This window comes from Oncorhynchus nerka, linkage group LG17, assembly GCF_034236695.1.
Source record: "Oncorhynchus nerka isolate Pitt River linkage group LG17, Oner_Uvic_2.0, whole genome shotgun sequence".
NCBI lineage: Eukaryota > Metazoa > Chordata > Actinopteri > Salmoniformes > Salmonidae > Oncorhynchus > Oncorhynchus nerka.
Window position 1 is genome coordinate 25,797,588 of NC_088412.1, and position 25,399 is coordinate 25,822,986.

The window sequence follows — 25,399 nt, forward strand, 5'->3', positions numbered from 1 at the left end:
GCTTATGTGTAACAAAACAAAACAGATATAAAATAACAGCCTATTTTTCCTCGGGATAAATAAACTACTACCTCCAAAATGAAACTGTAACAGAATCGAACTCGTTTCATTTGGTTGAACAAACGACTCCAAGAAATCGAATCAGACATAGCTGCAGCGGTCGTGACTCGTGCGCCTGTCTGCGTGTGGCTGGAGCGGCACTGCAGAGGATTTGCTGCGTGTTTTTTTCCAACAGCGCGCCGACACCCTTGGAGCAGTCAGTGTGGCAAAACGAATTACAGCCGTTATTACAGTTAAACCCATCGGGACGTTAGCAACAACAACCCATACGCAAGAAATATGAGTCACGAATGAGGTCCACAGGATGTCGTTCAAGGTAATCTCAACGTTCTCCTGCTTTTCTGCATATGTAGCTGAGTTGAGTCAACTCCACTATATATAGATATCCATATGACAGGGAATGAAGAGAGAGTAGCCTAATATAATCTACTCATTACGAATGCTTACTTTCTTTGCGTACATGGTGTCTAATCTGTGCTGTTATGAATAGGCCTATGGTGAGTTATGCGCACGTAATAAATGAATACATCGCAGGGGCTTTGCGGGCAATAATAACATCGTAATGGAAATTAGATATGCTGCTTTACCTTCGTGGTCATGGTCTTCCCGGACATATGCCGCGTTCAAAACAACTGGTAACTCGGAAATAAACAAGCTCCGACTGGAAAAAATCGATTTGAATGGTCATCCAACTCGAAATTCCAATTCGAGTTCTCGGGCCACTTTCTAGAGCTCAGACTTTCCGACCTGAAGATCACTGACATCATGATTTGACCTGCATTTTTCCAAGTTTCCAGTTGTTCTGGCTAACATTAGCCACCTAACGTTAGCCAACGTTAGCAACAACACATTGGAATTCGTAACATATCATACGTTTTGGGAATTCATAACATATTGTACGTTTTTGCAATTCATAACATATTGTAGGTTTTTGAGAATTCATAACATATACGAAATATAATTTATCATAAGAAATGGATGATGGACATCCACAAATTAATACATACCATACGAGACTTGTCTCTGATAAAATATATATATATAACCTTCATTTAACTGGGTTAGTCAGTTAAGAACAAATTCTTATTTACAACCACGGACGAGAGTGGGTTAACTGCCTTGTTCAGGGGCAGAATGACAGATTTATACATTGTCAGCTCAGGGATTCGATCCAGCAACTTTTCGGGAACTGGCCCAACGTTCTAACCACTAAGCTACCTGTCACATACAGAATAATGAGGCCAAGTGGCAGCGACATGACAGTTTAATCTTAGCTAGGCTAGGGTTTAAGGTTAAAGGGTTAATTAAGGTTAGGGGAAGGGTTAGCTAACATGCCAATTAGTTGCAAAGTAGCTAAGAAAGTAGTATGTAGTTGAACATTTGCTAAAAATGATATGGTGACGAAATTCAAACACAACTTTTGGGTTGCTAGATGTTTGCGTTTTCTCTTGTCTGTGTTAAACATACCCAGATTCATTTGGACCTACATAAGTGGGTGGGAGCTACACACAACCAGACCAGAGACCATATAACCACACCATACCCAATGCAAGAGCATAATCAACGTGTGTGTGTGTGTGCAAAGAGCCTCTGTCCATATTGATTCTCATATTGATTGTGAACAGGAAGAGCCTGAATGCAACTCATTTTAAATGTTTTTCGCTATAACCCCCATTGTCTGACCAATACCAGCAAATACATTACTTGCCCAATTTTGACACCTGTGATGATACTGTAGATAGTGTCTTTTAGTCTGGTTACAGGTCTGTTATCTGACACTTGTGTCTGTTCGATGTTGTATCATGTGTGTTTGTCCTACAGAAGGAGACGCCCCTGGCTAATGCTGTGTTTTGGGCAGCTCGAAAGGGGAACTTGGCCCTGCTTCAGTTACTGCTCAACAGTGGCCGTGTAGATGCCGACTGCAGAGACAGTGTACGGACGCTGCATGCCCTGGCGGCTCAGCTGCACGCTTTACCCATAAACCACCTGTGGTAGGAGAGAAAGAGAGAGCTACAACTCTTCTCTGTGTGTGTGTGAGTGTGTGTGAGTGTGTGTGTGTGTGTGTATGTGTGGATGTGTGAGTGTGTGGATGTGTGCAGGTGTATGTATGTCTCAATAATGTGTTGTAGGTCTGCTCATGTTCAGGTGCTTGCAGTTTCCATGTGTGTCACATCTAACTGTTAATTGTTGTGTGCTATTTGAAATGTAATGCTATGTCAAGTCTCTGCTGATAAGTTGAAGTATGTTTCAGCAACTTTCTTTAGAGATTAGGGAATGTGAATGATTGGGTGGAGCATCAGACAAGGGGTGGTGCTTTGTAGGGCTGTGTGTGCAATTATGTTGTCTGGAGCAGAATCAAAACACAAAACAAAACAAAAACAAAAAAATCTATACCTCCAGGTTTCTTTCATGTGCAGTTTGAATGACATGTAAGACAATGATCTGACTGAACTGAGGTGTTGATTGATTGTGATCCCTCGATCTCTTTCCAGTTTCGCACCACAGCCCTGATGGTGGCGTCCTACAATGGCCACAGTGACTGTGCCAGGGAGCTGATCATGCAGGGAGCTGACATTAACCTGCAGAGAGAGGTAAGGTATACTCCCACTTTAGTACACCTTGGTGTCATTAGAAGAAATACCTTGGTTTTAGTGCTGCTCCTTGATAAACTGCAACCATCTGCTTTTCCGTAGTACAGCGTCTGAAATTAGCGTTGCATTATTGATGTTGCTTTGAGACTAATGTGGTTAAAGTAGAAACAATAAGCAGTAAAGATGTTTGAAGCGTTGAGAAAATGTGTATGTCCTTTTTTAAGGTCTTTCTGACATTGAATGCATGTTTCCACCCTCAGACAGGCTCCACTGCCCTCTTCTTCGCTTCCCAGCAGGGACACAATGAAGTAGTAAAGCTCCTCTTTGAATTTGGTGCCTCAACTGAATTCCAGACAAAGGTATGCCGTGTCACCTACATAGAGAGAGAGAGAACATCACAGGGAGGCAGACAAGATATGCTGACGGCAGTGATCCAGTGTTGGATGTCTACTGTGTATAGTCATATTCTATGTGCCAGTCACTGCGGGATATGTTGCTAATTTGTGTTCTCATGATTTGGCAGGACGGTGGCACAGCCCTCTCTGCAGCCTGTCAGTATGGCCACTCTAAGGTGGTAGACACTCTTTTGAAGAATGGAGCCAATGTTCATGACCAGCTGCATGTGAGCATCCCTAACACCTATCTCATCTCACTATGTCTGTCCTTTTCCCACACTCCTGCAGAGCCTCACAGTGTCCAATGCTGTATTCCACAACACACCAAAATCCCACTGGAAGACCCTCTCAGGTTACCGCTGAGTCAGACATGAGATGTATTTTGTTTGATGCAACACAGAGAAGGGATTGGATTACTCAGTGTAACTATGTTACATGTTTGTATGAAAACAATACAGTATGGCTTACATTCATTTCGACAGAGTGATTCTCTGCTCACTACTAGTTATGATATTGGTGATTGACAATAGTGTTTTTTGCATCATTAAAACATCAGCCTCTTTCTCTCCTTTCTATAAGATCCAGTGTACCCACAACAGTGCCATTATATGTGTTACTATTCATGAACAAGCCATACATTGCATAACTTTGTCATGCAGTTGCTGTGCTGTTGTGACATGTTTCTAATATCATGTTTCAGGATGGTGCCACCCCACTCTTCCTTGCTTCCCAGGAGGGTCATGTGACTGTCATACGTCAACTGCTGTCATCTGGAGCCAAAGTTAACCACCCTAGGGAGGTGAGGCCACTCCCCCAAACAATAATAGAGGACTTCAATAGAGGGACTGACTTCTTCATCTCTCTTCTCACCCTCTTCCTCCTTGTATTTTGTCTCCATTTTCTTTCTCTCACCCCCCTCCCTCACCATCCCTCCTCCCCAGGATGGCACAGCCCCCCTGTGGATGGCAGCCCAGATGGGACACAGTGAAGTAGTGAAGGTTTTACTTCTGCGTGGTGCAGATCGGGATGCTGACAGAAAAGTATGTTGTCCTTTAGCAACCCAGTGGGTACACAGTGGGTACACAGTGGGTTGACAAAGACAAGATGATTGTCTTCCATCAATATATTCAATCAAGTCATTTATTGAAATGCATTTCTTTGTGTTAGGCATAGTATATATTTAATGGGCAATTAAAATATCAATGTCTCATGTTTCTTTTGATCTAATTGAAGGACGGGTCAACTGCATTATTCAAGGCAGCTTTCAAAGGACACAACAGTGTCATTGAGGAGCTCCTCAAGTTTTCCCCTTCAATGGGCCTTCTCAAGGTAAGATATCTAGGCAGTGATGCTTTCTCTTTGCCGTCTCCTGTCTCTGGCCATGACCCAGAGGAGTAGTTTTTATTCAGAAGTATGTTGTGAAACATTGTATTGTAAAACATTCTCAGTGTTTTAGTGATAAGAACCAGCCGTTAGTTAAGTGGCTTCACCATTCCATTTCTCCAGAATGGTTCCACAGTCCTCCACGCTGCTGTCATGGGTGGCAATCATAAAAGTGTAAACCTTCTGCTCGGGGCCAATGCAGACCCCACACTACCCAACAAGGTAAATCACTGCAGTGTGTACAGGGGAGAAGAAGCAAAGCAGAGGAGAAGGATGCATTTTAGGACGTTGCTCTGGTTGATTATTTTTTCATGACTGGTTTTGTTTTCTTTGCAGAACAATGAACTGCCAGCAGATCTTACAAAGAGTGATCGCATCCTGAGTGCTCTGCGACCACAAATCTTAAATGGAAGTAGTTGATGACAATCCTAGTTCCCACCTTAGACCATGGTTGTTTTATGGAGAGAAATGCACTGAGGGCTCCGAACAACAGAGAACAAACAAACAGGATTCAGTCACACTACAATACTTATATGGTGCTTGCTTTCAATTGCAGCTTCAGAAAATAAAATACAATACAATGCTATTTGGAGTAAATGTAACTGGACATATCAATATGTAGCCTACTACCAAAATGCATCTGTTTGTGGCTAGAGTTATTTTGCCATGTACATCCTTTTGTTTGAGGTGTTGTTCTAACTTTGCTGTATAGTTTTAGTTTCTAAAATATTGTATCCTGGTGCTGTGATATTTCTAAATATTTTGCATTTTTTTATTTCTGCAATTTTAGTAAATGCAATACTGTACATTGGGTTAAATAAAATATGAATGTGGAAGAAAAAACATTTCTCCTGTGACCAAGTCAATAACATGTGCTATAATAACAAGTCACTAGAGGTCAGTGTACTTACCGTTGGTACCAATGATCTATATAAACTCTGGATATTTAGATGCTGGGTTTGGCGATTGAGAGACTTTGAAGCCACCGGTCGGCCATATTGGCACTCTCCAGTAGGAGTAGTCCTCCATAGCAATGAATGGAATTCTACGGTATTTCAATTTAATGTTTCAAGGACAAAATGACATGTATTTAAGCATTTTTTGTTGTAGTGGGGACAGTAACATTAGTCATCTCAAAAAATTATACAACCAATGTTTTTAGATATTTTAAATGTTTATGTTTAGCTCACATAATATAAGTTAAAAGTATGCATTAAGGTATCTGTAATATAGTAAATGTGGCGGAAACGAATGTAGACGTTAATTAATGCATTTATATAGCTTCCCCCGAGAAATTACCACAGTGGGGAGTGCCAAGATGGAGGCACGGTGGCTTCAACACAGCGCTCTTTAATAGTCATCTAGTGTATATATAAATCAGCAAGAAACTGAATCCATGCAAATGTGTCTGATGCTCTTTGTCTGACCTCATTTATCGCATATGCAATGCACATAGATTTTAAGAATAGGCTGTGAAATTGACCGCAGTAAATTGACAAGGATAGGTCAGAAAAAGCTCTTGTCTCTTTTTGTGTTGATGTCACGTGTAGACCATAGGCGGAAGTGACACTCGACATCTTGATGCGGAAGAGATTCCGAAGAATTAAAGAACTGTCACCAAAATGACAACAAAACACTAACCAGAGCTAATAACGTCGTATTATATCTATTGCACGTTGATTTACTGAGACGAGTGAAATTCTACGGTGGGTTATTTTTACCATCGTACGTAACCAGCACCCATGGCTAATAACAATTTACAGGTGAGTGAATCTCCAGCCAGATACAAAATAAATAAGTTAGCTAACTACTGTAGCTAACACAGGATTGTACGGTTAGTCTACTGTGGGTTCATATGGCGTTATTATACGTTTGTCTAGTTAATGTCTCTCTTGACCCAAAGTATTTAATGAATTCGCATCAACTAAGTGTGTATGATTTCTGATTTTCCATTTACAAATGCCATTTTGACATACCTTTGTGACATCTTGCGGAACAAGATCATAGCGTCATGCTAATGCCCTACCCTCTCTTGTTATGGTTCTTCTTTAACATAGCCCCGCAAGATCATGACGTCACGCTAATGCTCTCGACCCTCTGTTGTTATGGTTCTTCTTTAACATAGCCCATGCATTGTGTTACAGAAAGCAATAGATCTTGCAAGCAAGGCTGCAGAAGAGGATAAGGCTAAAAACTACGAGGAAGCTCTCCGGTTGTACCAGCATTCCATTCAATACTTCCTTCATGTTGTTAAATGTGAGTTGTCTCTAATCTCAGTTCAACTTCCTGTTACTTCTTTTTTCAAGTTCTTAATTTGCATTTATACTGCAAACACAGAACATCTACATAGGCTACTTTGTTTTTCTGTTCCCTTTACTGATTTACTGATATATGTGTGACTGACATGATTATGAACTGTGCACCTTTGACCTCAGAGTTTGGAATTAACTTTAAATGACCCCATTAGGAGCTATGGATCAACATGAAGAATTTGTTCAGGAAACAACTTTAACCGTTTTGTTTCACTTTCACATTGAATGACCAACGTGTGAAGATTACCCAGCCTTGGACATAATGTGATGCCAACCTGTTACATTTCCTCTCCCTGCAGATGAGGCCCAGGGAGACAAGGCCAAGCAGAGCATCAGGGCAAAGTGTGCAGAGTACCTGGACCGAGCAGAGAAGCTGAAGGAATACTTGAAGAAGAAGGATAAGGCCCCTCCAGCCAAGCCTGTCAAGGAGTCTGGCTCTGATGACAAAGGGTGAGTGAGCATAAGACATCCTGAGATGTGTTATAATCCTTACCAATCCTTCATTCTGATCTGATTCTTGGTTCTTTTGAACTGTGTTTATACTTTTTATGTGGCATAAAGGTGGGCCTCCTTATCAGTACAGTGATCTCAAACGACAATGTTTTTTCTTTTGCAGGAATGACAGTGATGAAGGTGAAGGTGACCCAGAGAAAAAGAAGTTTAAAAATCAACTCTCAGGTGAGTTATATCATCAGCTACTTCACTTTTCAGCATTTTTAGTGTGGCTCATATAAAGCTTTGATGCAGTCTTGTGAGACTGAATCTGTATTTGATTTGAATGATAAAAAGCGATATTTGCTGTCAGGGGTGTGAACGTTTAAACTAAATTGGGATCGTTAACGTTTACAAAAATCCTAAACCGAAAAAATTATGTTCACAGTGCAGTTATCACAAAACTACCACTAACAGGTCCCGATAATCATCATAAAGGGAAAAATAGAAATTAAACGAATACTTAACCCAACAATGCTGTAAAGTTAGTAGGAGGAGAAATGCTTCTTTCAAATTATTTCCCACAGATATAAAGGGCTCCACACATCATCATTGTTAACAGTTGGAAAAAATTTCGGAGAGTGAGACAGTGAAGTGACAGCAGCGAAGCCCTTTATGGCAATACTTTAAGAAGTTAAATGAGAAGGTGGTGAATTGAGTTAGTGCAGAGGCAGAACAGGAGCAATGCTAAAACATCTGAAAGGGAGACACCATGACCGTGAGCCCCAACCCATTGCTGGCAACAGCGCAGGCCCCCAACAACAGACATTAAACAGGCTCTTCACACGAAAGAAGTGCGATAAGGGATGGAGTGAGAAAATCACAGCGCTGATTACAGAAATCATTGCAGCTGATATGCAGCCATGGTTCAGGGTAGAGAATGCCGGCTTCAATGTCCTAATGGCATATCTAGAACCAGACTACAAGAGTGTACAAATTGTACAGTGAAATTGTAAAAAAAAAAAAAATTGTACATAAATTGTACAATGATGGCTCTTTAATTACAACGGTCGAGATCTCAAACACCATACGTGGTGTTAACAACAGATTGTTGGATTTCTATGAACACGCTGTCGTACATCACCGCAACGAGCCATCACATTGATGAGAAGTGGGACATGAAGCCCCATGTACTAACCACTTAGGACATGGAGGAGAGGCACACCCCAGAGAACCTAAAGATGGCATTAACTACCTTCGTTGCTGAGTGTGTGGGGGACAGCAGTAAGGTGAGCGCCATTTGGTAGCCATGACTGCGGTAGTTTGAACTGCATTGCCACCTAGCGGTCAGACGCAGGACCATGTCTGCATTGTGAATTCGCATGTCTTTTTTTGTGTGTATTTTTCTCTCTCAGTTGAAGCAGAAAAAAATGTCACTTTAAACGTTAAGAACATTTTAACATTTGTTACATCCCCATTTGCCGTACTACATTTCACCGACTTCTATCTATGTTACAGGGGCCATCGTCATGGAAAAGCCAAACATCAAGTGGAATGATGTAGCTGGGCTTGAGGGTGCAAAGGAGGCCCTTAAAGAAGCTGTCATCTTGCCCATCAAATTCCCTCACCTCTTCACCGGTATGAATAATGGAATTCAAGAAACACATAACATTCTAGATATTAACAGATGTATTGTGACTTGCAACAGTGCATCTGACGAGTAAATCGTTTTCAATAAAGAATACCTAAGTATATTTGTCTTTGGTGTCCAGGAAAGCGAACTCCATGGAGAGGGATCCTGCTGTTTGGCCCTCCTGGTACAGGGAAGTCTTATCTGGCCAAGGCTGTGGCCACAGAAGCCAACAACTCTACCTTCTTCTCTATCTCCTCCTCTGACCTGGTGTCCAAGTGGCTGGGGGAGAGTGAAAAGTGAGTGATGGGGCAAGGAGGGTTGGCAGGTTGCTATGCAATCAAATCAATATACTATTTGAAAGGATATTTCTCATTCATCCCTATCTCTCTCCTTCTCCTCTGTATTCTTCTCCCACACTGTCCTTTGGTCTCATATTCACTCTCCACAACTCTTTCTATCTTCAGGTTGGTGAAGAACCTGTTCAGCCTGGCCAGGGAGAACAGGCCCTCCATCATCTTCATCGACGAGATAGACTCTCTGTGTGGCTCCAGGAGTGAGAACGAGAGTGAAGCAGCCCGCCGCATCAAGACTGAGTTCCTGGTCCAGATGCAGGGTGAGAGAGCCAGCCACTGGGCTGACAGACTGTGCAGTTACACAAGCCTGTCCTCAGATCCTGATTACCTTGTACCTTGAGTATTGACACAACTGCTTTGGCCACTATGTCGTTTGGCACTGAACCTTTTTGTTGGTACGGTGTCACCAGAACAACTAAACAACCATTTTTTTTGCCAGATTTGAGCTTTCCTTTTGACTGAATCAGCTGTATATTTAAATAATTCTCTCTCTTCTCTGAGGTGTTGGAAATGATAATGAGGGAGTCCTGGTTCTAGGAGCCACAAACATCCCCTGGACACTGGACTCTGCTATTAGGAGAAGGTCAGTGCATATTTATCCTCTGATGATCTCAAGTCCTTTATCTTATTGCAAAGATGTATTATTCACCATTCTGGGACCAAGTGACTCTTATTAAACAGATGGTTAAACATTAGAGATAAATAATGGGATGACCCTTGCTGTATCTCCATATAAACATTCCCATATCAGATATCACAACTGTCGTGTTTCTGTGCCTCAGGTTTGAGAAGCGGATCTATATCCCTCTGCCTGAGGGGCAAGCCCGCTCCTTCATGTTCAAGCTGCATCTGGGCTCCACCCCCAATGAGCTCACTGAATCAGACTATGTGACGCTGGGTAAGAAGACGGAAGGCTACTCTGGAGCAGACATCAGCGTCATCGTGAGGGACGCCCTCATGCAGCCAGTCAGGAAGGTGCAGTCGGCCACTCACTTCAAACGGGTATGTGACATTCAAACAGGGACAGGGCTCACCTTGGTGCAGTGAATCTTAATTCATTTAATTTTCCTCATCTGATAGTTGTAAAGGAAGCATTGAGTCATATGAATACTCTGTCAATGAAACATCAGTTATCACAAATCCATGTACCATTTTTGCCCATGCGTTCTTCTTCATACACCCAGGTCCAAGGGTCATCATGGAACCATCCCAACCTCGTGGTAGACGATCTCCTGACCCCATGCTCACCAGGAGATCCAGACGCCATAGAGATGACCTGGATGGATGTTAATGGGGAGAAACTCATGGAGCCCATTGTTTGCATGGTGAGAAGAACCCCAAAAACATAGATATTTTAGATTTTGAACATGATGGGAGCAAGTATGTGATGCTGACTGACCATTGTGATGTGCTGTTCACAGGCTGATATGCTGAGGTCACTGCACAACACCAAGCCAACTGTGAACGAGCAGGACTTGGACAAACTCAAGAAGTTCACAGAGGACTTTGGTCAGGAAGGCTAATACTCAACCAAATAATGTGAACACAACTTTCCTTTCTCATATCCTTTTTCTTCACTGGTTCTCAGGCCTGCATTTGCTACTCTACTTTCTCTCCACAAGTAGCAAAGGGGCTTCATGTTTCATGTATGTTAATTTGTTGACTTCCTTTGTTAGTTGCCAATACATACCCATAATAGTGTACCCATAGTATGCAACTTTTCTTTTTACAAAGATAGATTGGTTGAAGATGGTGATGGTCTCAAATAATATGGATTCATGAAAAGTATTTATAATTTATGCTTTAAAACACTAAAGTGTCTGTTTTGGCCTTGATGGCATCAAACAAGCAATGCATGCTATTGTGCATTACAATAACTCCTCCAAAAGTCATTTACTGCTTGAAGTGCATCTATGGTTTGACAAGATAGATGAGGATTGCCTGTTTTGTTGTACTGTAATGTGTTTGGACATTGTTTACCGATGTTTTTTTCTTTGTATTCATTTTTCTTACCAAGAAGGGCTACATCTGTAATTTTGACTGCGTTGATGGAGCAGCACTCATTGAAGAGGACCATATCATGATTAACTACCAGCAACTTTAATGATTACAATTTTCTTCCATCAGTTTTTATGTAGAGTATTTTCATATTGTTTTTCTGTATGCTGTTTTTGAAAGAAGATGTTAGACTGAGTGCCTTGCTGGTCAAAAGAAAGTAAAAGTACTTTGGAATGGGTTGGTGGGGCTATGTTATAGTGTAATAAAACCCAATGATTATTGATCTTCAAGGGAAATCAGTAATAGAGTGAGCAATAATCCTTTGTAAAGTGTTTTTGACCCCTTAAATTGTACTTCCCACATCTTTGCAGACTTCAAATGTTTTGTACAAGTTGTGCCTTGAAGAAGAATCAATGTGCAGTGCATTCGGAAAGTATTCAGACCACTTGATTTTGTTAGCCTTATTCTAAAATTGATCAAATATTTTTTTTCTCATCAATCTACACACAATATTCCATAATGACAAAGTGAAAACTGTTTTTTAGAAATTTTTGCAAATGTATTACAAATAAAAAACAGATACCTTATTTACATAAGTATTCAGACCCTTTGCTATGAGACTCGAAATTGAGCTCAGGTGCATCCTGTTTCCATTAATCATCCTTGAGATGTTTTTACAACTTGATTGGAGTCCACCTGTGGTAAAGTCAATTGATTGGACATGATTTTGAAAGGCACATTTTGAAAAGGCACCTGTTGACAGTGTATGTCAGCAAAAACCAATCCATGAGGTCAAAGGATTAGTCCGTAGAGCTCCGAGACAGGATTGTGTCGAGGCACACATCTGGGCAAGGGTACCAAAAAATGTCTGCAGCATTGAAGGTCCCCAAAAACACAGTGGCCTGCATCATTCTTAAATAGAAGAAGTTTGGAACCACCAAGACTCTTCCTAGAGCTGGCCACCTGGCCCAACTGAGCAATCGGGGGAGAAGGGTCTTGGTCAGGGAGGTGACCAACTACACGAAAGTCACTCTGACAGAGCTCCAGAGTTCCTCTGTGGAGATGGGAGAACCAGAAGGACAACCATCTCTGCAGCACTCCACCAATCAGGCCTTTATGGTAGAGTGACCAGATGGAAGCCACTCCTTAGTAAAAGCCACATGACAGACTGCTTGGAGTTTGCCAAATGGCACCTAAAAACTCTCAGAACAATATAAACAAGATTGAACACTTTGGCCTGAATGCCAAGCATCACGTCTGGAGGAAACATGGCACCATCCCTACAGTGAAGCATGGTGATGGCAGCATCATGCTGTGGGGATGTTTTTCAGTGGCAGGGACTGGGAGACTAGTCAGGATAGAGGGAAAGATGAACGGAGCAAAGTACAGAGGGATCCTTGATGAAAACATGCTCCAGAGTGCTTAGGACCTCAGACTGGGGCAAAGGTTCACCTTCCAACAGGACAACGACCCTAAGCACAGAGCCAAGACAACGCAGCAGTGGATTCGGGACAAGTCTCTGAATGTCCTTGAGTGGCCCAGCCAGAGCCCAGACTTGAACCCAATTGAACATCTTTGGAGAGACCTGAAAATAGCTGTGCCGCGACGCTCAACATCCAACCTGATAGAACTTGAGAGGATCTGCAGAGAAGAATGAGAGAAACTCTCCAAATACAGATGCGCCAAGCTTGTAGCATCGTACCCAAGAAGACTCGAGGCTGTAATCGCTGCCAAAGGTGCTTCAAACAAAGTAATGAGTAAAGGATCTGAATACTTATGTAAATTAGATATTTTCATTTTTTATTTTTAATACATTTGCAAACATTTCTAAAAAACTTTTTTCTTTGTCATTGTGGGGTATTGTGTGTAGATTGAAAAAGTCAAGGGGTCTGAATACTTTCCAATTGCACCGTATATCCTCTCACTTTCCACTATAGCCAATGAAACTTCAGATACCCTATTAAAAAAAGATGCATATTCAGATAGTTCCTTACTTGGTAATGATTATATTCAGCTGTGTTTCTAAATCTTCAGACTTTTCTTTTATAGAAAAAAATGTATAAACCTCAATGTACAGTAGTAGTATTTTATTTTCTCATTTGAGCAGTTTACATATTGTCTGGTCACTGGGGTGAGGTGAATAGCATTGAACAATGCTAAGAAGGGAGGAGTTTGTCTTCATAAAATAAGAACGAACGATCATTATGTATTCTTTTGGCAATACTGTTAACATGTATGACTGTGGGTTTTCCTATAATTATGTATTCAAGATTATTTTCTGGGATTTTCCAGAGTTATCCAGTTTGTTGTGTTCTGATCTTGAACATATATGTACATAAAACTATTACTTACTGAAATGACTGATGTTTGGTTTTACTTTACTTATCTTTGGATGTATGTATATTTATATATATACACTACCGGTCAAAAGTTTTAGAACACCTACTCATTCAAGGGTTTTTCTTTATTTGACTATTTTCTACATTGTAGAATAATAGTGAAGACATCAACACTATGAAATAACACACATGGAATCATGTAGTAACCAAAAAAGTGATAAACAAATCAAAATATATTTTAGATTCTTCAAAGTAACCACCTTTGGCTTTGATGACAGCTTTGCACACTCTTGGCATTCTCTCAACCAACTTCATGAGGAATGCTTTTCCAATAGTCTTTAAGGAGTTCCCACATATGCTGAGCACTTGTTGGCTGCTTTTCCTTCACAATGCGGTCCAACTCATCCCAAACCATCTCAATTGGGTTGAGGTCATCTGATGCAGTACTCCATCACTCTCCTTGGTCAGAGAGCCCTTACACAGCCTGGAGGTGTGTTTGGGGTCATTGTCCTGTTGAAAAACAAATGACAGTCCCACTTAGCGCAAACCAGTTAGGATAGCCTATCGCTGCAGAATGATGTCGTAGCCATGCTGATTAAGTGTGCCTTGAATTCTAAATAAATCACAGTGTCACCAGTAAAGCACCCCCACACATCATACCTCCTCCATGCTTCACAGTGGGAATCACACATGCGGAGATCATATTCGTTCACCTACTCTGCGTCTCACAAAGACACGGTGGTTGGAACCAAAAATATCAAATTTGGACTAATCAGACCAAAGGACAGATTTCCACCGGTCAAATGTCCATTGCTTGTGTTTCTTGGCCCAAGCAAATCTCTTATTTGTGTACTTTAGTAGTGGTTTCTTTGCAGCAATTCGACCATGAAGGCCTGATTCACGCAGTCTCCTCTGAACAGTTGATGTTGAGATGTGTCTGTTACTTGACCTCTGAAACATTTATTTTGGCTACAATCTGAGGTGCAGTTAACTCTAATGAACTTATCCTCTGCAGCAGAGGTAACTCTGGGTCTTCCTTTCCTGTGATGGTCCTCATGAGAGCCAGTTTCATCATAGCGCTTGATGGTTTTTGTGACTGCACTTGAAGAAACTTTCAAAGTTCTTGAAATTTTCTGGATTGACTGACTGTCATGCCTTAAAGTAATGATGAACTGTTGTTTCTCTTTGCTTATTTGAGCTGTTCCTGCCATAATATGAACTTGGTCTTTTGCCAAATAGGGCTGTATTCTATATACCACCCCAACCTTGTCACAACACAACCGATTGGTTCAAATGCATTAAGTAAAGAAATTCCACAAATTAACATTTAACAAGGCACACCTGTTACTTGAAACGCATTCCAGGTGAATACCTCATTAAGCTGGTTGAGAGAATGCCAAGTGTGCAAACCTGTCATCAAGGCAAAGGGTGGCTACTTTGAAGAATATCAAATATAAAATATATTTTCGTTGGTTTAACACTTTTTGGTTACTACATGATTCCATGTGTTATTTCATAGTTTTGATGTCTTCAGTATTATTATACAATGTAGAAAATAGTAAAAATAAGGAATAACCCTTGATTGAGTAGGTGTGTCCAAACTTTTGACTGGTACTGTATATATTTCCAACTGCAATTATAAACTGACATATAGCTTATCATTCACAAGAAACTGGGATGTGAACACAATGCATAGGAGAGTAATATTGTGATACTAACAGTGGTGTGAAATATAGGGAACGGTGTTAAGAGACAAGTGTTTTGTCCCCAGACCCAACACACACAGCACTGTCATGTCAAATGTGTAAATCATCTATAGAATGTGCGTGTAGTCTACATTTCATACTAACTAAGCACTATTATTTATTTGCTCTCGACTGTCATATCAAAGTTGATTGTTTTTCAAACACCATGGCTGCGTTTACACAGGCAGCCCAATTCTGATATTTAGTTTCAGTAATTGGTATTTTTACCAATCAGATCTGATGTGATTGGTCAAATGACCAGTCAAAAGACGAATTACTGGAAAAGAGATCAGAATTGGGCTGTCTGTGTAAACACAGCCCGTGTGACATCAAGCAGCTTGCCTTGAGCCAAGGTGGAACTCAGAAGTTGCTAGGATTTACATAGTTTCAAAAGTGAATTAATGTGAATTTAATGATCATTTAATACATAATGGTTAAAATGTCATACATCACTGAAGAGCAATAAACAATGCATTAATTCTGCATAACAAAGCATGTTTCCCATTTGAAATTTAAGGTATGATTTTTACTTAATTTGTTAGCAAATAAATATCCTATATCATAAATTACTGTATCCAACTTTCATGTCAAAAGAGGAAACATAACCTAGTATTCCAAATGTCTATACAAGGTGGCATAACTTTGAATGAAATGTAAGACTTTGACATTGAATATAAAAGGTTAATAGGTGAGAAACCAGTCTCTATGATGTGTTCAGTGATAAAAAAAAACGAGGCCACTCAATTATTTAACTAGTAACTTACCCACTTAACCAAAGAGCACAATGTAATTAGTCAAATATACCATTAATATCAGTAACAGGAAAAAGTTAAATATTTAAAAAAATCATTTTGGGAGTGTGATTAAAGTCAAAACAATTAAAATGTCAAGGAGTATCTTTCAGTTCTCTGTTGTAGCAGCGATTAAACTTAAGATGAACCTGATGACGCTTGTGCATACCCTAACAAACACATGCATCTCCTGAAAATCCATTCAAACGTGAGATAAAATACAGGTTTAACAGCTGACAATAGTAATAGGAAAACAAAATAAGGACTGTAGTAAAGAAGAAAACAAATCCCATGTTCACTTCCCCTTAACAAATTATATCTAATATCCTACCATGTTATTAAAGGAATGACAATAACGAAGTAACAACATATGAAGGTGAGTAAAATGACAAAGATGAAGTAGAAAACCCTCACAAAAGCACATTGGATGTAAGACAGGTTTTAGGTGAAGAATCAGGATGCACAACCCTCAAAAGGAACAAAGAAATGTAGCCTACACTCAGGCAGGTGCCACTATACTCTTTTCCACATTCTTATTGACCACTCTACTACATGGGACATCAGAACACTTGAGATTTGCTAGACCTGAAAAGATATTAAATATATATCTCTCTCAAAACCTTTCCTTCAAATGTGCATTATAATATCCAATTATCATTTGCGTTTATTCAAAAGTACATTCGTGTTTCAAACAAAAGGACAGCCAGTACAAACAAAAGAGGCAAGCTGCATAATGGCTACTGTGCCTAATAGAAAGTGCTAGAGCATTAATACATCAAAAGTTTTGGTAAGGACACAAATGGAGTAATTTACTGGCACATCACAATCATGCGTCATAGGTGAACAAAGCCCAACCATCACATACATTTAACTCCTCCATCGCTGTCACATGGCTAGAGATGAAGTTGCAGTGCTACCAACATGTGGGAACGGTGTGTGTCAGTTGGGGGTGGGTATCGTTGTAAGCTGTTCCTATGAAGACACTAGAAGACAGAGAAGAGAGAGCCAAGAGCCAATCCAGTCGCAGCTCCAGCGAGCATGCCGAGAGCCACGTCTCCTCCATCGTCACGTTGACGCTCGTGAACAATAACCTGATTCATCCCTTGGGGATTCCTCATAGGATATGCTCCTACAAATCACGGTGGGAAACATTAACTGTAGTTAGAATGGTGAAAAAAAAGCTATATTGCAAAATAGTAACTGAAAGATTACATCCATTAAAAGAACAAAGGAACATTTAATTAAATGTGATTATCAACGTAACTTCGACATTCCTTCGGGAGCACGCAAACTAAAAAAGTGTGAATACACCCTATGCGTACCTTGGTACTGATAGGGGTATGCAACAGCATAGGGCTGCCCATCAGCTGAGTAAATGATCTGTGTGCCATGGACAGGAGGAGCTGGGGCATACCCTCCATAAGCATCCGGAACATAAACCTGTTGGAAAGGCAGATATCACTTGTGTCACTATTGGGGAGACTACCACTACTGCCCTGGTATCAAGAGAACTGATGCAAGCCATATACATTTATCCAAAACCACAATATATAGCATAAACACCATGTTACAGTGCCCTCAGAAAGTTTTCACACCACTTTACTTTTCTCCATATTTTGTTGCGTTACAGCTTGAAGGTAAAATTGATTACATGTAGATTTGTTGTCACGGGCCAACACACAATATCCCATAATGTCAAAGTGGATTTATGTTTTTTTAAATATATTAATTACATGTGAAAAACTGAAATGTCTCGAGTCAATAAATATTCAACCCCTTTGTTATGGAAATTTGCTTAACAAGTCGCATAATAAGTTGCATGGACTCACTGTGTGCAATAATAGTGTTCAACATGATTTTTTAATGACTACCTCATCTCTGTACACAACACATACAGATTATTGTAAGGTCCTTCGGTCAAGCAGTGAATTTCAAACAGATTCAACCACAAAGACCAGGGACGTTTTCCAATGTCTCACAAAGGGCACCTATTGGTGTGAAAAAAATAGTACATTTAATTTATTTTTATTTTTTTAAAGGCAGACATTGAATAACCCTTTGATAGTAAAGTTCTTAATTACACTTTGGATGTTGTCTCAATACACCCAGTCACTACAAAGATACAGGCGTCCATCCTAACTTAGTTGCCGGAGAGGAAGAAAACCGCTTAGGAATTTCACCATGAGGCCAATGGTGATTTAAAAGAAGTTAGTTTAATGGCTGTGATTGGAGAAAACTGAAGATGGAACAACAACATTATAGTTACTCCACAATACTAACCTAACTGACAGAGTGAAAAGAAGGAAACCTGCACCGGGGGTGTCCTCGGATGGGGCCACAGTGTCTCCTGACCCCTCCTGTCTCAGCCTCCAGTATTTATGCTGCAGTAGTGCGTGTCTCGGGGGGCTAGGGTCAGTTTGTTATATCTGGAGTACTTCTCCTGTCCTATTCGGTGTCCTGTGTGAATTTAAGTGTGCTCTCTCTAATTCTCTCTCTCGGAGGACCTGAGCCCTAGGACCATGCCTCAGGACTACCTGACATGATGACTCCTTGCTGTCCCCAGTCCACCTGCCCGTGCTGCTGCTCCAGTTTCAACTGTTCTGCCTTATTATTATTGGACCATGCTGGTCATTTATGAACATTTGAACATCTTGGCCATGTTCTGTTATAATCTCCACCCAGCACAGCCAGAAGAGGACTGGCCACCCCACATAGCCTGGTTCCTCTCTAGGTTTTGGCCTTTCTAGGGAGCTTTTCCTAGCCACCGTGCTTCTACACCTGCATAGCTTGCTTTTTGGGGTATTAGGCTGGGTTTCTGTACAGCACTGAGATATCAGCTGATGTACAAAGGGCTATATAAATAAATTTGATTTGATGTTTGCAACAAGGCACTAACTAAAGTAATACTGCAAATAAATGTGGCAAAGCAATTAGCTATTTGTCCTGAATACAAAGTGTTATGTTTGAGGCAAATCCAATACATTACTGAGTACCACTCTATATTTTCAAGCATAGTGTTGGCTGCGTCATGTTATGGGTATGCATGTAATTGTTAAGGACTGGGGAGGTTTTTGTTAGGATTTTGAAAAAAAGAAAAGAAATAGAACTAAGCACAAGCAAAATCCTGGAGAAAAATCTGGTTCAGTCTGCCTTCTACCAGACACAGAGATTAATTCACCTTTCAGCAAGACAATACCCTAAAACACATGGCCAAATCTTTACCGGACTTGCATACAAAGAAGGCAGTCAATGTTCCTGAGTGGCCGAGTTACAGTTGGATTTAAATCTACTAGAAAATCTATGGCAAGACCTGAAAATCGTTGTCTAGCAACCAATTTGGTAGAGCTTGAATTTTTTCAAGAATAAATGGGCAAATGATGCACAATCCAGGTGTGGAAACCTCAGACTTACCCAGAAAGACTCACGGCTATAATCGCCGCCAAAGGTGATTCTACAAAGTATTGACTTGGGTGTGAATACTTATGAGATATTTCTGTATTTTATTTTCAATAAGTGTGCAAAAATGTCTAAAAACCAACTGTTCACTCTCATTAAGGGGTATTGCATGTAGATTGAAATCAGGCTGTAACAACAAAATGTGGAGTAAGTAAAGCGGTAGACTGTAAAGCGGTAGCACTAGACTGCTCAAAGCATATTTAGAAAAGTAAAGTCGAGGCAGCAGGTTCACATACATACCGGAGGTGGAGGACCATATTCAGAATATGGAGGAGGGGCAGAAGCAACAATTTGCTGTGCAAAGCCAATCTGAGGAGGAGCGACCACCTAAAAATATAGAGATACACACACAATACCAGTCAAAAGGTTTCCACACACCTACTCAAAAATAAATATCAGAATTGGGCTGCCTGTGTAAACGCAGCCATGGTGTTTGAAAAACAATCAACTTTGTTTGATATGACAGTCGAGAGCAAATCAATAATAGTGCTTAGTTAGTATGAAATGTAGACTACACGCACATTCTATAGATTATTTACACATTTGACACGACAGTGCTGTGTGTGTTGGGTCTGGGAACAAACCGCTTGTCTCTTAACACAATTCCCTATATTTCACACCACTGTTAGTATTACAATATTACTCTCCTATGCATTGTGTTCACATCCCAGTTTCTTGTGAATAATAAGCTATATGTCAGTTTATAATTGCAGTTGGATATATATACACAGTACCAGTCAAAAGTTTGGACACACCTACTCATTCAAGGGTTTTTCTTTATTTTTACTATTTTCTACATTGTAGAATAATAGTGAAAACATCGAAACTGTGAAATAACACATATGGAATCATGTAGTTTTTGCTTGTTCTTATCTGTAATTATATATATTTTTAAACTGCATTGTTGGTTAGGGGCTTTTAAGTAATCATTTCACCTGTTGTAGTTGCCGCATGTGACTGATAAAATTTGATTTAGTAACCAAAAAAAAGTGTTAAATCAAAATATATTTTAGATTTTAGATTCTTCAAAGTAGCCACCCTTTGCCTTGATGGCAGCTTTGCACTCTTGACATTCTCTCAACCAGCTTCACCTGGAATGCTTTTCCAGCAGTCTTTAATGAGTTCCCACATATGCTGAGCACTCTTCTTATTGGTGTCCTTTAGTAGTGGTTTCTTTGCAGTAATTCAACCATGAAGGCCTGATTCACACAGTCTCCTCTGAACAGTTGATGTTGAGATGTGTCTGTTACTTGAACTCTGTGAAGCATTTATTTGGGCTGCAATCTGAAGTGCTGTCAACTCTAATGAAATTATGCTCTACAGCAGAGGTAAATATGGGTCTTCCTTTCCTGTGGCGGTCCTCATGAGAGCCAGTTTCATCATAGCTCTTTGTGGTTTTTGCGACTGCACTTTCAAAGTTCTTGAAATTTTCCTGATTGACTGACTTTCATGTCTCACAAGTAATGATGGACTGTCGATTATCTTTGCTTATTTGAGCTGTTCTTGTCATAATATGGACATGGTCTTTTACCAAATAGGGCAATCTTCTGTATACCACCCCTACCTTGTCACAACTGATTGGCTTAAGCACATTAAGGAAAGAAATTCCACAAATTAACAAGGCACACCTGTTAATTGAAATACATTCCAGGTGACAACCTCATGAAGCTGGTTGAGAGAATGCCAAGAGTGAAAACCTGTCAAGGTTTGGCTACTTTGAAGAATATCAAATATAAGATATTTTGATTGGTTTAACATTTTTTTGGTTACTACATTATTCCATATGTTACTTCATAGTTTTGATGTCGTCACTACTATTCCACAACATAGAAAATAGTAAAAATAAAGAAAAACCCTGGAATGTGTAGGTGTGTCCAAACTTTTGACTGGTACTGTATATTAAGACCTGAGCTATAATACTGTCCATAAGTAGACTAGGATATGCAGACAGGTCTTTGCAGACCAGCAGAAACTCACAGAGCTGATTCTGGCATCCTGGAGAGCCATGGTCCATGCCCTGAAACAACGATGGGAAAACAAGAATAAACATGAGTTTTCAGCAGGCTAACCCATATACACACACAACTAATCAGTCATATTAATTACAATGGGAAAGATGTCTTACAGTGCATCATCTGCACTGTCGCCACAAATGCTGATAACCCGTCCATCTCTGCAGACTATCTGGAGCAGGGCATCTCGACTTCTGCCCTCTGGAGGGTTTAGATCTGTGGACAGTGAAAAGGTGGATGGGACTGTTGGTTGATGGGTTGGTGTGGATACATTTTAGTCATTAAGTAGACGCTCTTATGCAGGGCGACTTACAGTTAGAGCATTCATCTTAAGATTGCTGGGGGGGGTAGTTCACATTTGATCCTATTGTGAGTTGAGAGGATTGGATAGAAAAGTATAGCAGATGTAAGTAGTCAAGTACCTTGACATGCAGTTGCACTGCGAATGTTAATGCAGTCCACTCTCATGTGGATCTCATCCTCCATATCTCGCCGATGCTGGTCATCATAGAAAACCAGCCGCCCATCAGACCACAGATCAAACCAGTTCCTCTTCCACCGCCGCAGAATAGTGCCTGTATCATTTAATTATATTTTATTTAATTACTCTTAGCACTTTGTGCAAACCCAGGTCTAAGCCCCAAAAAGCCCATGGTGCTATTGAAAAGCTACATGACGAAATTCTGTGAAGTGTCAGGAAAAAAAGAAAAAGAAAACATTTCTGCAACGAAAACAAGCACTTCTATTGAACATGTTCAGAAAACAGGGAGGAACCTACATGAATCTGTCCAATAGAAACGCTAGTTTTCGTTGCAAAACGTTTGGAGTAATGATTACACTCCAGGTTTGTGACAGACTTGTGTACTGCACTAGTGACAGTGTACAGCTAACGTTAGCTACAGCTCCACTCACTCTGCCGATGGAGGAAGCCACTTTTCACAATCGACATCGTTAGGTTACTCTGAAAATAAACAATTATAAACAACAACAAAAATGCTTACTGGATATAGCGAAATCTATTTAACTATCTACAAGGTCATTTTCATATCTAATAGCTAGTTTAGCTAAACCATCGTAACACTCACTGCCTACACTAGTGCCTGGTATGCTAACTAACGTTAGCTGGGGAACGTTAGCTGACCGAATCTATTTACGTTGGCATTTGACACTTTGGTAAACTATGTTTTGAAGCTTATTCAGACAATATTGCTGTCGATTATAATATGACTAGCTACACATGCCATATCTGTAATTAAATTACCTCTTGTGGAACGTCCTTTTCAAAGCCCTGAGAGGACAAAAGTTAACTGTCTTGTTTTGAATGACATCATCAATATCAGCTGACTGGTCCTTAATTAGAATGCTGGGAATTGAAGCCACGATAAACAATCATATTATTCGTTCGCTGTAATGTTACAATAAGTCGTTATTGTCTTTACTTTTAAAATATAAAGGAGCCAAACCCTAAAGTTCTCCAATCATAAGGACATGTTCAAATCTGTATCTTTTGAGACAAAGAAAATCTAGGATGTCATGAATTATGAATATCTGTAGTTAATGTTCAGCTGATGAATGCTTTGTTCATAACCAAGTGGGGAAGGTGGTATTTACCACATATGACAGGGAAAAATCCACTTAAATGTCCCTCCAACTCTTAATTACTAGTGGGAAAATCATCAATAGGTGACGTTGCGTGCTTGTGCGAAATGGGAAACTGGGCAGTCGGAAATCCGACATGATTGTGTTCAAGTGTTTTTGAGGTTGAAACAATTCTTACATCAGTAAGATTTTAGCTTGATAAGTTAGCCAACATTGCTAATAATATAGTTAGCTAGCTTGCTTAACTACATGCTCCGGAACTTCGGTGACTACTTAGTATTTTTTTAAACTCCCGCTTTGGGATGGATGTGTAAATGTGTAGTTCATACATGCAGAATTCCTGTTTTAACACAATTAGCCAAATCCTAGTTTGAAAGCGACTGCTTTTCTGGAAGCTGTGCCCTGCCATTTCCCCAACACGTGAGCCAGCCCCGAGCAATTTGAGTTCTAGGCAATGAGCTTCAGCCCCTCACCATTTGAGTAACAGCTAGCAAGATTCACACACAGCAGAGCGAGAGAGCAATGACTTGGTGCACATAAACTCAGCAAAAAAAAGAAATGTCTTTCACTGCGTATATTTTCAGCAAACATAACTTGTGTAAATATTTGTATGAACATAACAATATTCAACAACTGAGATATAAACTGAAAAAGTTCCACAGACATGTGACCAACAGAAATTGAATAATGTGTCCCTGAAAAAAAGGGGGGATGGGGTCAAATTCAAAAGTAACAGTTAGTATCTGGTGTGGCCACCAGCTGCATTAAGTACTGCAGTGCATCTCCTCCTCATGGACTGCACCAGATGTTCCAGTTCTTGATGTGAGATGTTACCCCACTCTTCCAACAAGGCACCTGCAAGTTCCCGGACATTTCTGGGGGGGAATGGCCCTAGCCCTCACCCTCCGATCCAATAGGTTCACCCTCCGATCCAATAGGTTCCAGACGTGCTCAATGGGATTGAGATCCGGGCTCTTTGCTGGCCATGGCAGAACACTGACATTCCGGTCTTGCAGGAAATCACGCACAGAACAAGCAGTATGGCTTCTGGCATTGTCATGCTGGCGGGTCATGTCAGGATGAGCCTGCAGGAAAGGTACCACATGAGGGAGGTGGATTTCTTCCCTGTAACACACAGCATTGAGATTACCTGCTATGACAACAAGCTCAGTTCGATGATGCTGTGACACAGAGGCCCCAGACCTTGATGGACCCTCCACCTCGATCCCGCTCCAGAGTGCAGGCCTCGGTGTAATGCTCATTCCTTCGACGATAAACACGAATCCAACCATCACCCCTGGTGAGACAAAACCACGACTCGTCAGTGAAGAGCACTTTTTGCCAGTCCGGTCTGGTCCAGCGACGGTGGGTTTGTGCCCATAGGCGACGTTGTTGCCGGTGATGTCTGGTGAGGACCTGCCTTACAACAGGCCTACAAGTCCTCAGTCCAGCCTCTCTCAGCCTATTGCGGATAGTCTCAGCACAGATGGCAGGATTGTACGTTCCTGGTGTAACTCGGGCAGTTGTTGTTGCCATCCTGGACCTGTCCCGCAGGTGTGATGTTCGGATGTAACGATCCTGTGCAGGTGTTGTTACACGTGGTCTGCCACTGCGAGGATGATCAGCTGTCCATCCTGTCTCCCTGTAGCGCTGTCTTAAGCATCTCACAGTACGGACATTGCAATTTATTTCCCTGGCCACATCTGCAGTCCTCATGCCTCCTTGCAGCATGCCGAAGGCACGTTCAAGCAGATGAGCAGTGACCCTGGGCATCTTTCTTTTGGTGTTTTTCAGAGTCAGTAGAAAGCCTCTTTAGTGTCCTAAGGTTTCATAACTGTGACCTTAATTGCCTACTGTCTGTAAGCTGTTAGTGTCTTAATGACCGTTCCACAGGTTCATGTTCATTAATTGTGTATGGTTCATTGAACAAGCATGGGAAACAGTGTTTAAATCCTTTACAATGAAGATCTGTTAAGTTATTTGGATTTTTACAAATTATATTTGAAAAACAGGGTCCTGAAAAAGGGACGTTTCTTTTTTTCCTGATTTTGTGTGATGTAGCAAGGTTTGGAACCAAAGTTATTTTCCAACCGTTTAGTTCTGAACAAAACCATTATTTATTTATTTTATTCCGACCAGCAAAATAAAGTTCTGAAGTGGTTTATATTGTTTTCGTTCATTTTTTTTTAAACCTCTGAAATATTTTAATAATTAAAAAAAAGATTTAACTCGACATTGAATTACTTTACCAATCAGTGCAGCTAGAACAGTTTGCTGTGGAGTGGGTAATCGATTTAATT

General features: G+C 40.6%; 3 protein-coding genes across 4 annotated transcripts; 2 read left to right on the forward strand and 1 right to left on the reverse strand.

Annotated features, from left to right (window-relative positions):
- Positions 1 to 157: 157 nt before the first annotated feature.
- Positions 158 to 5,266, forward strand: LOC115144973 (ankyrin repeat domain-containing protein 29-like). 2 transcript variants are annotated; one of them, XM_029686157.2, is made up of 10 exons: positions 158 to 376; positions 1,882 to 1,992; positions 2,553 to 2,651; positions 2,912 to 3,010; positions 3,175 to 3,273; positions 3,747 to 3,845; positions 3,988 to 4,086; positions 4,280 to 4,375; positions 4,553 to 4,651; positions 4,766 to 5,266. In XM_029686157.2, the coding sequence occupies exons 1-10, from the start codon at positions 365 to 367 to the stop codon at positions 4,847 to 4,849; spliced, it is 897 nt and encodes a 298-aa protein (XP_029542017.1). In that variant the 5' UTR covers positions 158 to 364; the 3' UTR covers positions 4,850 to 5,266. The 2 variants fall into 2 exon arrangements, with proteins under 2 accessions (XP_029542017.1, XP_029542018.1); XM_029686158.2 differs by lacking the exon at positions 158 to 376 and having other exon boundaries at positions 1,901 to 2,051.
- A 718-nt stretch (positions 5,267 to 5,984) lies between these two features.
- On the forward strand, positions 5,985 to 13,514 carry LOC115144974 (vacuolar protein sorting-associated protein 4B-like). Its single transcript, XM_029686159.2, has 11 exons — positions 5,985 to 6,192; positions 6,574 to 6,685; positions 7,041 to 7,191; positions 7,358 to 7,419; positions 8,692 to 8,811; positions 8,946 to 9,102; positions 9,271 to 9,419; positions 9,661 to 9,742; positions 9,942 to 10,161; positions 10,344 to 10,484; positions 10,581 to 13,514. The coding sequence occupies exons 1-11, from the start codon at positions 6,172 to 6,174 to the stop codon at positions 10,680 to 10,682; spliced, it is 1,317 nt and encodes a 438-aa protein (XP_029542019.1). The 5' UTR covers positions 5,985 to 6,171; the 3' UTR covers positions 10,683 to 13,514.
- A 2,131-nt stretch (positions 13,515 to 15,645) lies between these two features.
- plekhb2 (pleckstrin homology domain containing, family B (evectins) member 2) lies at positions 15,646 to 22,866 on the reverse strand. Its single transcript, XM_029686160.2, has 8 exons — positions 22,762 to 22,866; positions 22,413 to 22,461; positions 21,923 to 22,075; positions 21,614 to 21,716; positions 21,466 to 21,505; positions 19,729 to 19,815; positions 17,355 to 17,472; positions 15,646 to 17,161 (listed from the first exon to the last, which is right to left on the reverse strand). The coding sequence occupies exons 2-8, from the start codon at positions 22,447 to 22,449 to the stop codon at positions 17,016 to 17,018; spliced, it is 684 nt and encodes a 227-aa protein (XP_029542020.1). The 5' UTR covers positions 22,450 to 22,461; positions 22,762 to 22,866; the 3' UTR covers positions 15,646 to 17,015.
- Between the last annotated feature and the right edge of the window lie 2,533 nt (positions 22,867 to 25,399).

Coding starts and splice junctions, on each gene's coding strand:
- LOC115144973 (XM_029686157.2), top strand. Junction 2,652..2,911: donor ACATTAACCTGCAGAGAGAG/GTAAGGTATACT, acceptor TTCCACCCTCAG/ACAGGCTCCACTGCCCTCTT. Junction 4,652..4,765: donor ACCCCACACTACCCAACAAG/GTAAATCACTGC, acceptor TTTTCTTTGCAG/AACAATGAACTGCCAGCAGA.
- LOC115144974 (XM_029686159.2), top strand. CDS start 6,172: ATGGCTAATAACAATTTACAG. Junction 7,420..8,691: donor GTTTAAAAATCAACTCTCAG/GTGAGTTATATC, acceptor TCTATGTTACAG/GGGCCATCGTCATGGAAAAG. Junction 9,103..9,270: donor TGGCTGGGGGAGAGTGAAAA/GTGAGTGATGGG, acceptor TTCTATCTTCAG/GTTGGTGAAGAACCTGTTCA.
- plekhb2 (XM_029686160.2), bottom strand. CDS start 22,449: ATGTCGATTGTGAAAAGTGGCTTCCTCCATCGGCAGA. Junction 21,717..21,922: donor CAGTGCAACTGCATGTCAAG/GTACTTGACTAC, acceptor CACTGTCCACAG/ATCTAAACCCTCCAGAGGGC. Junction 21,506..21,613: donor GACAGTGCAGATGATGCACT/GTAAGACATCTT, acceptor TCGTTGTTTCAG/GGCATGGACCATGGCTCTCC.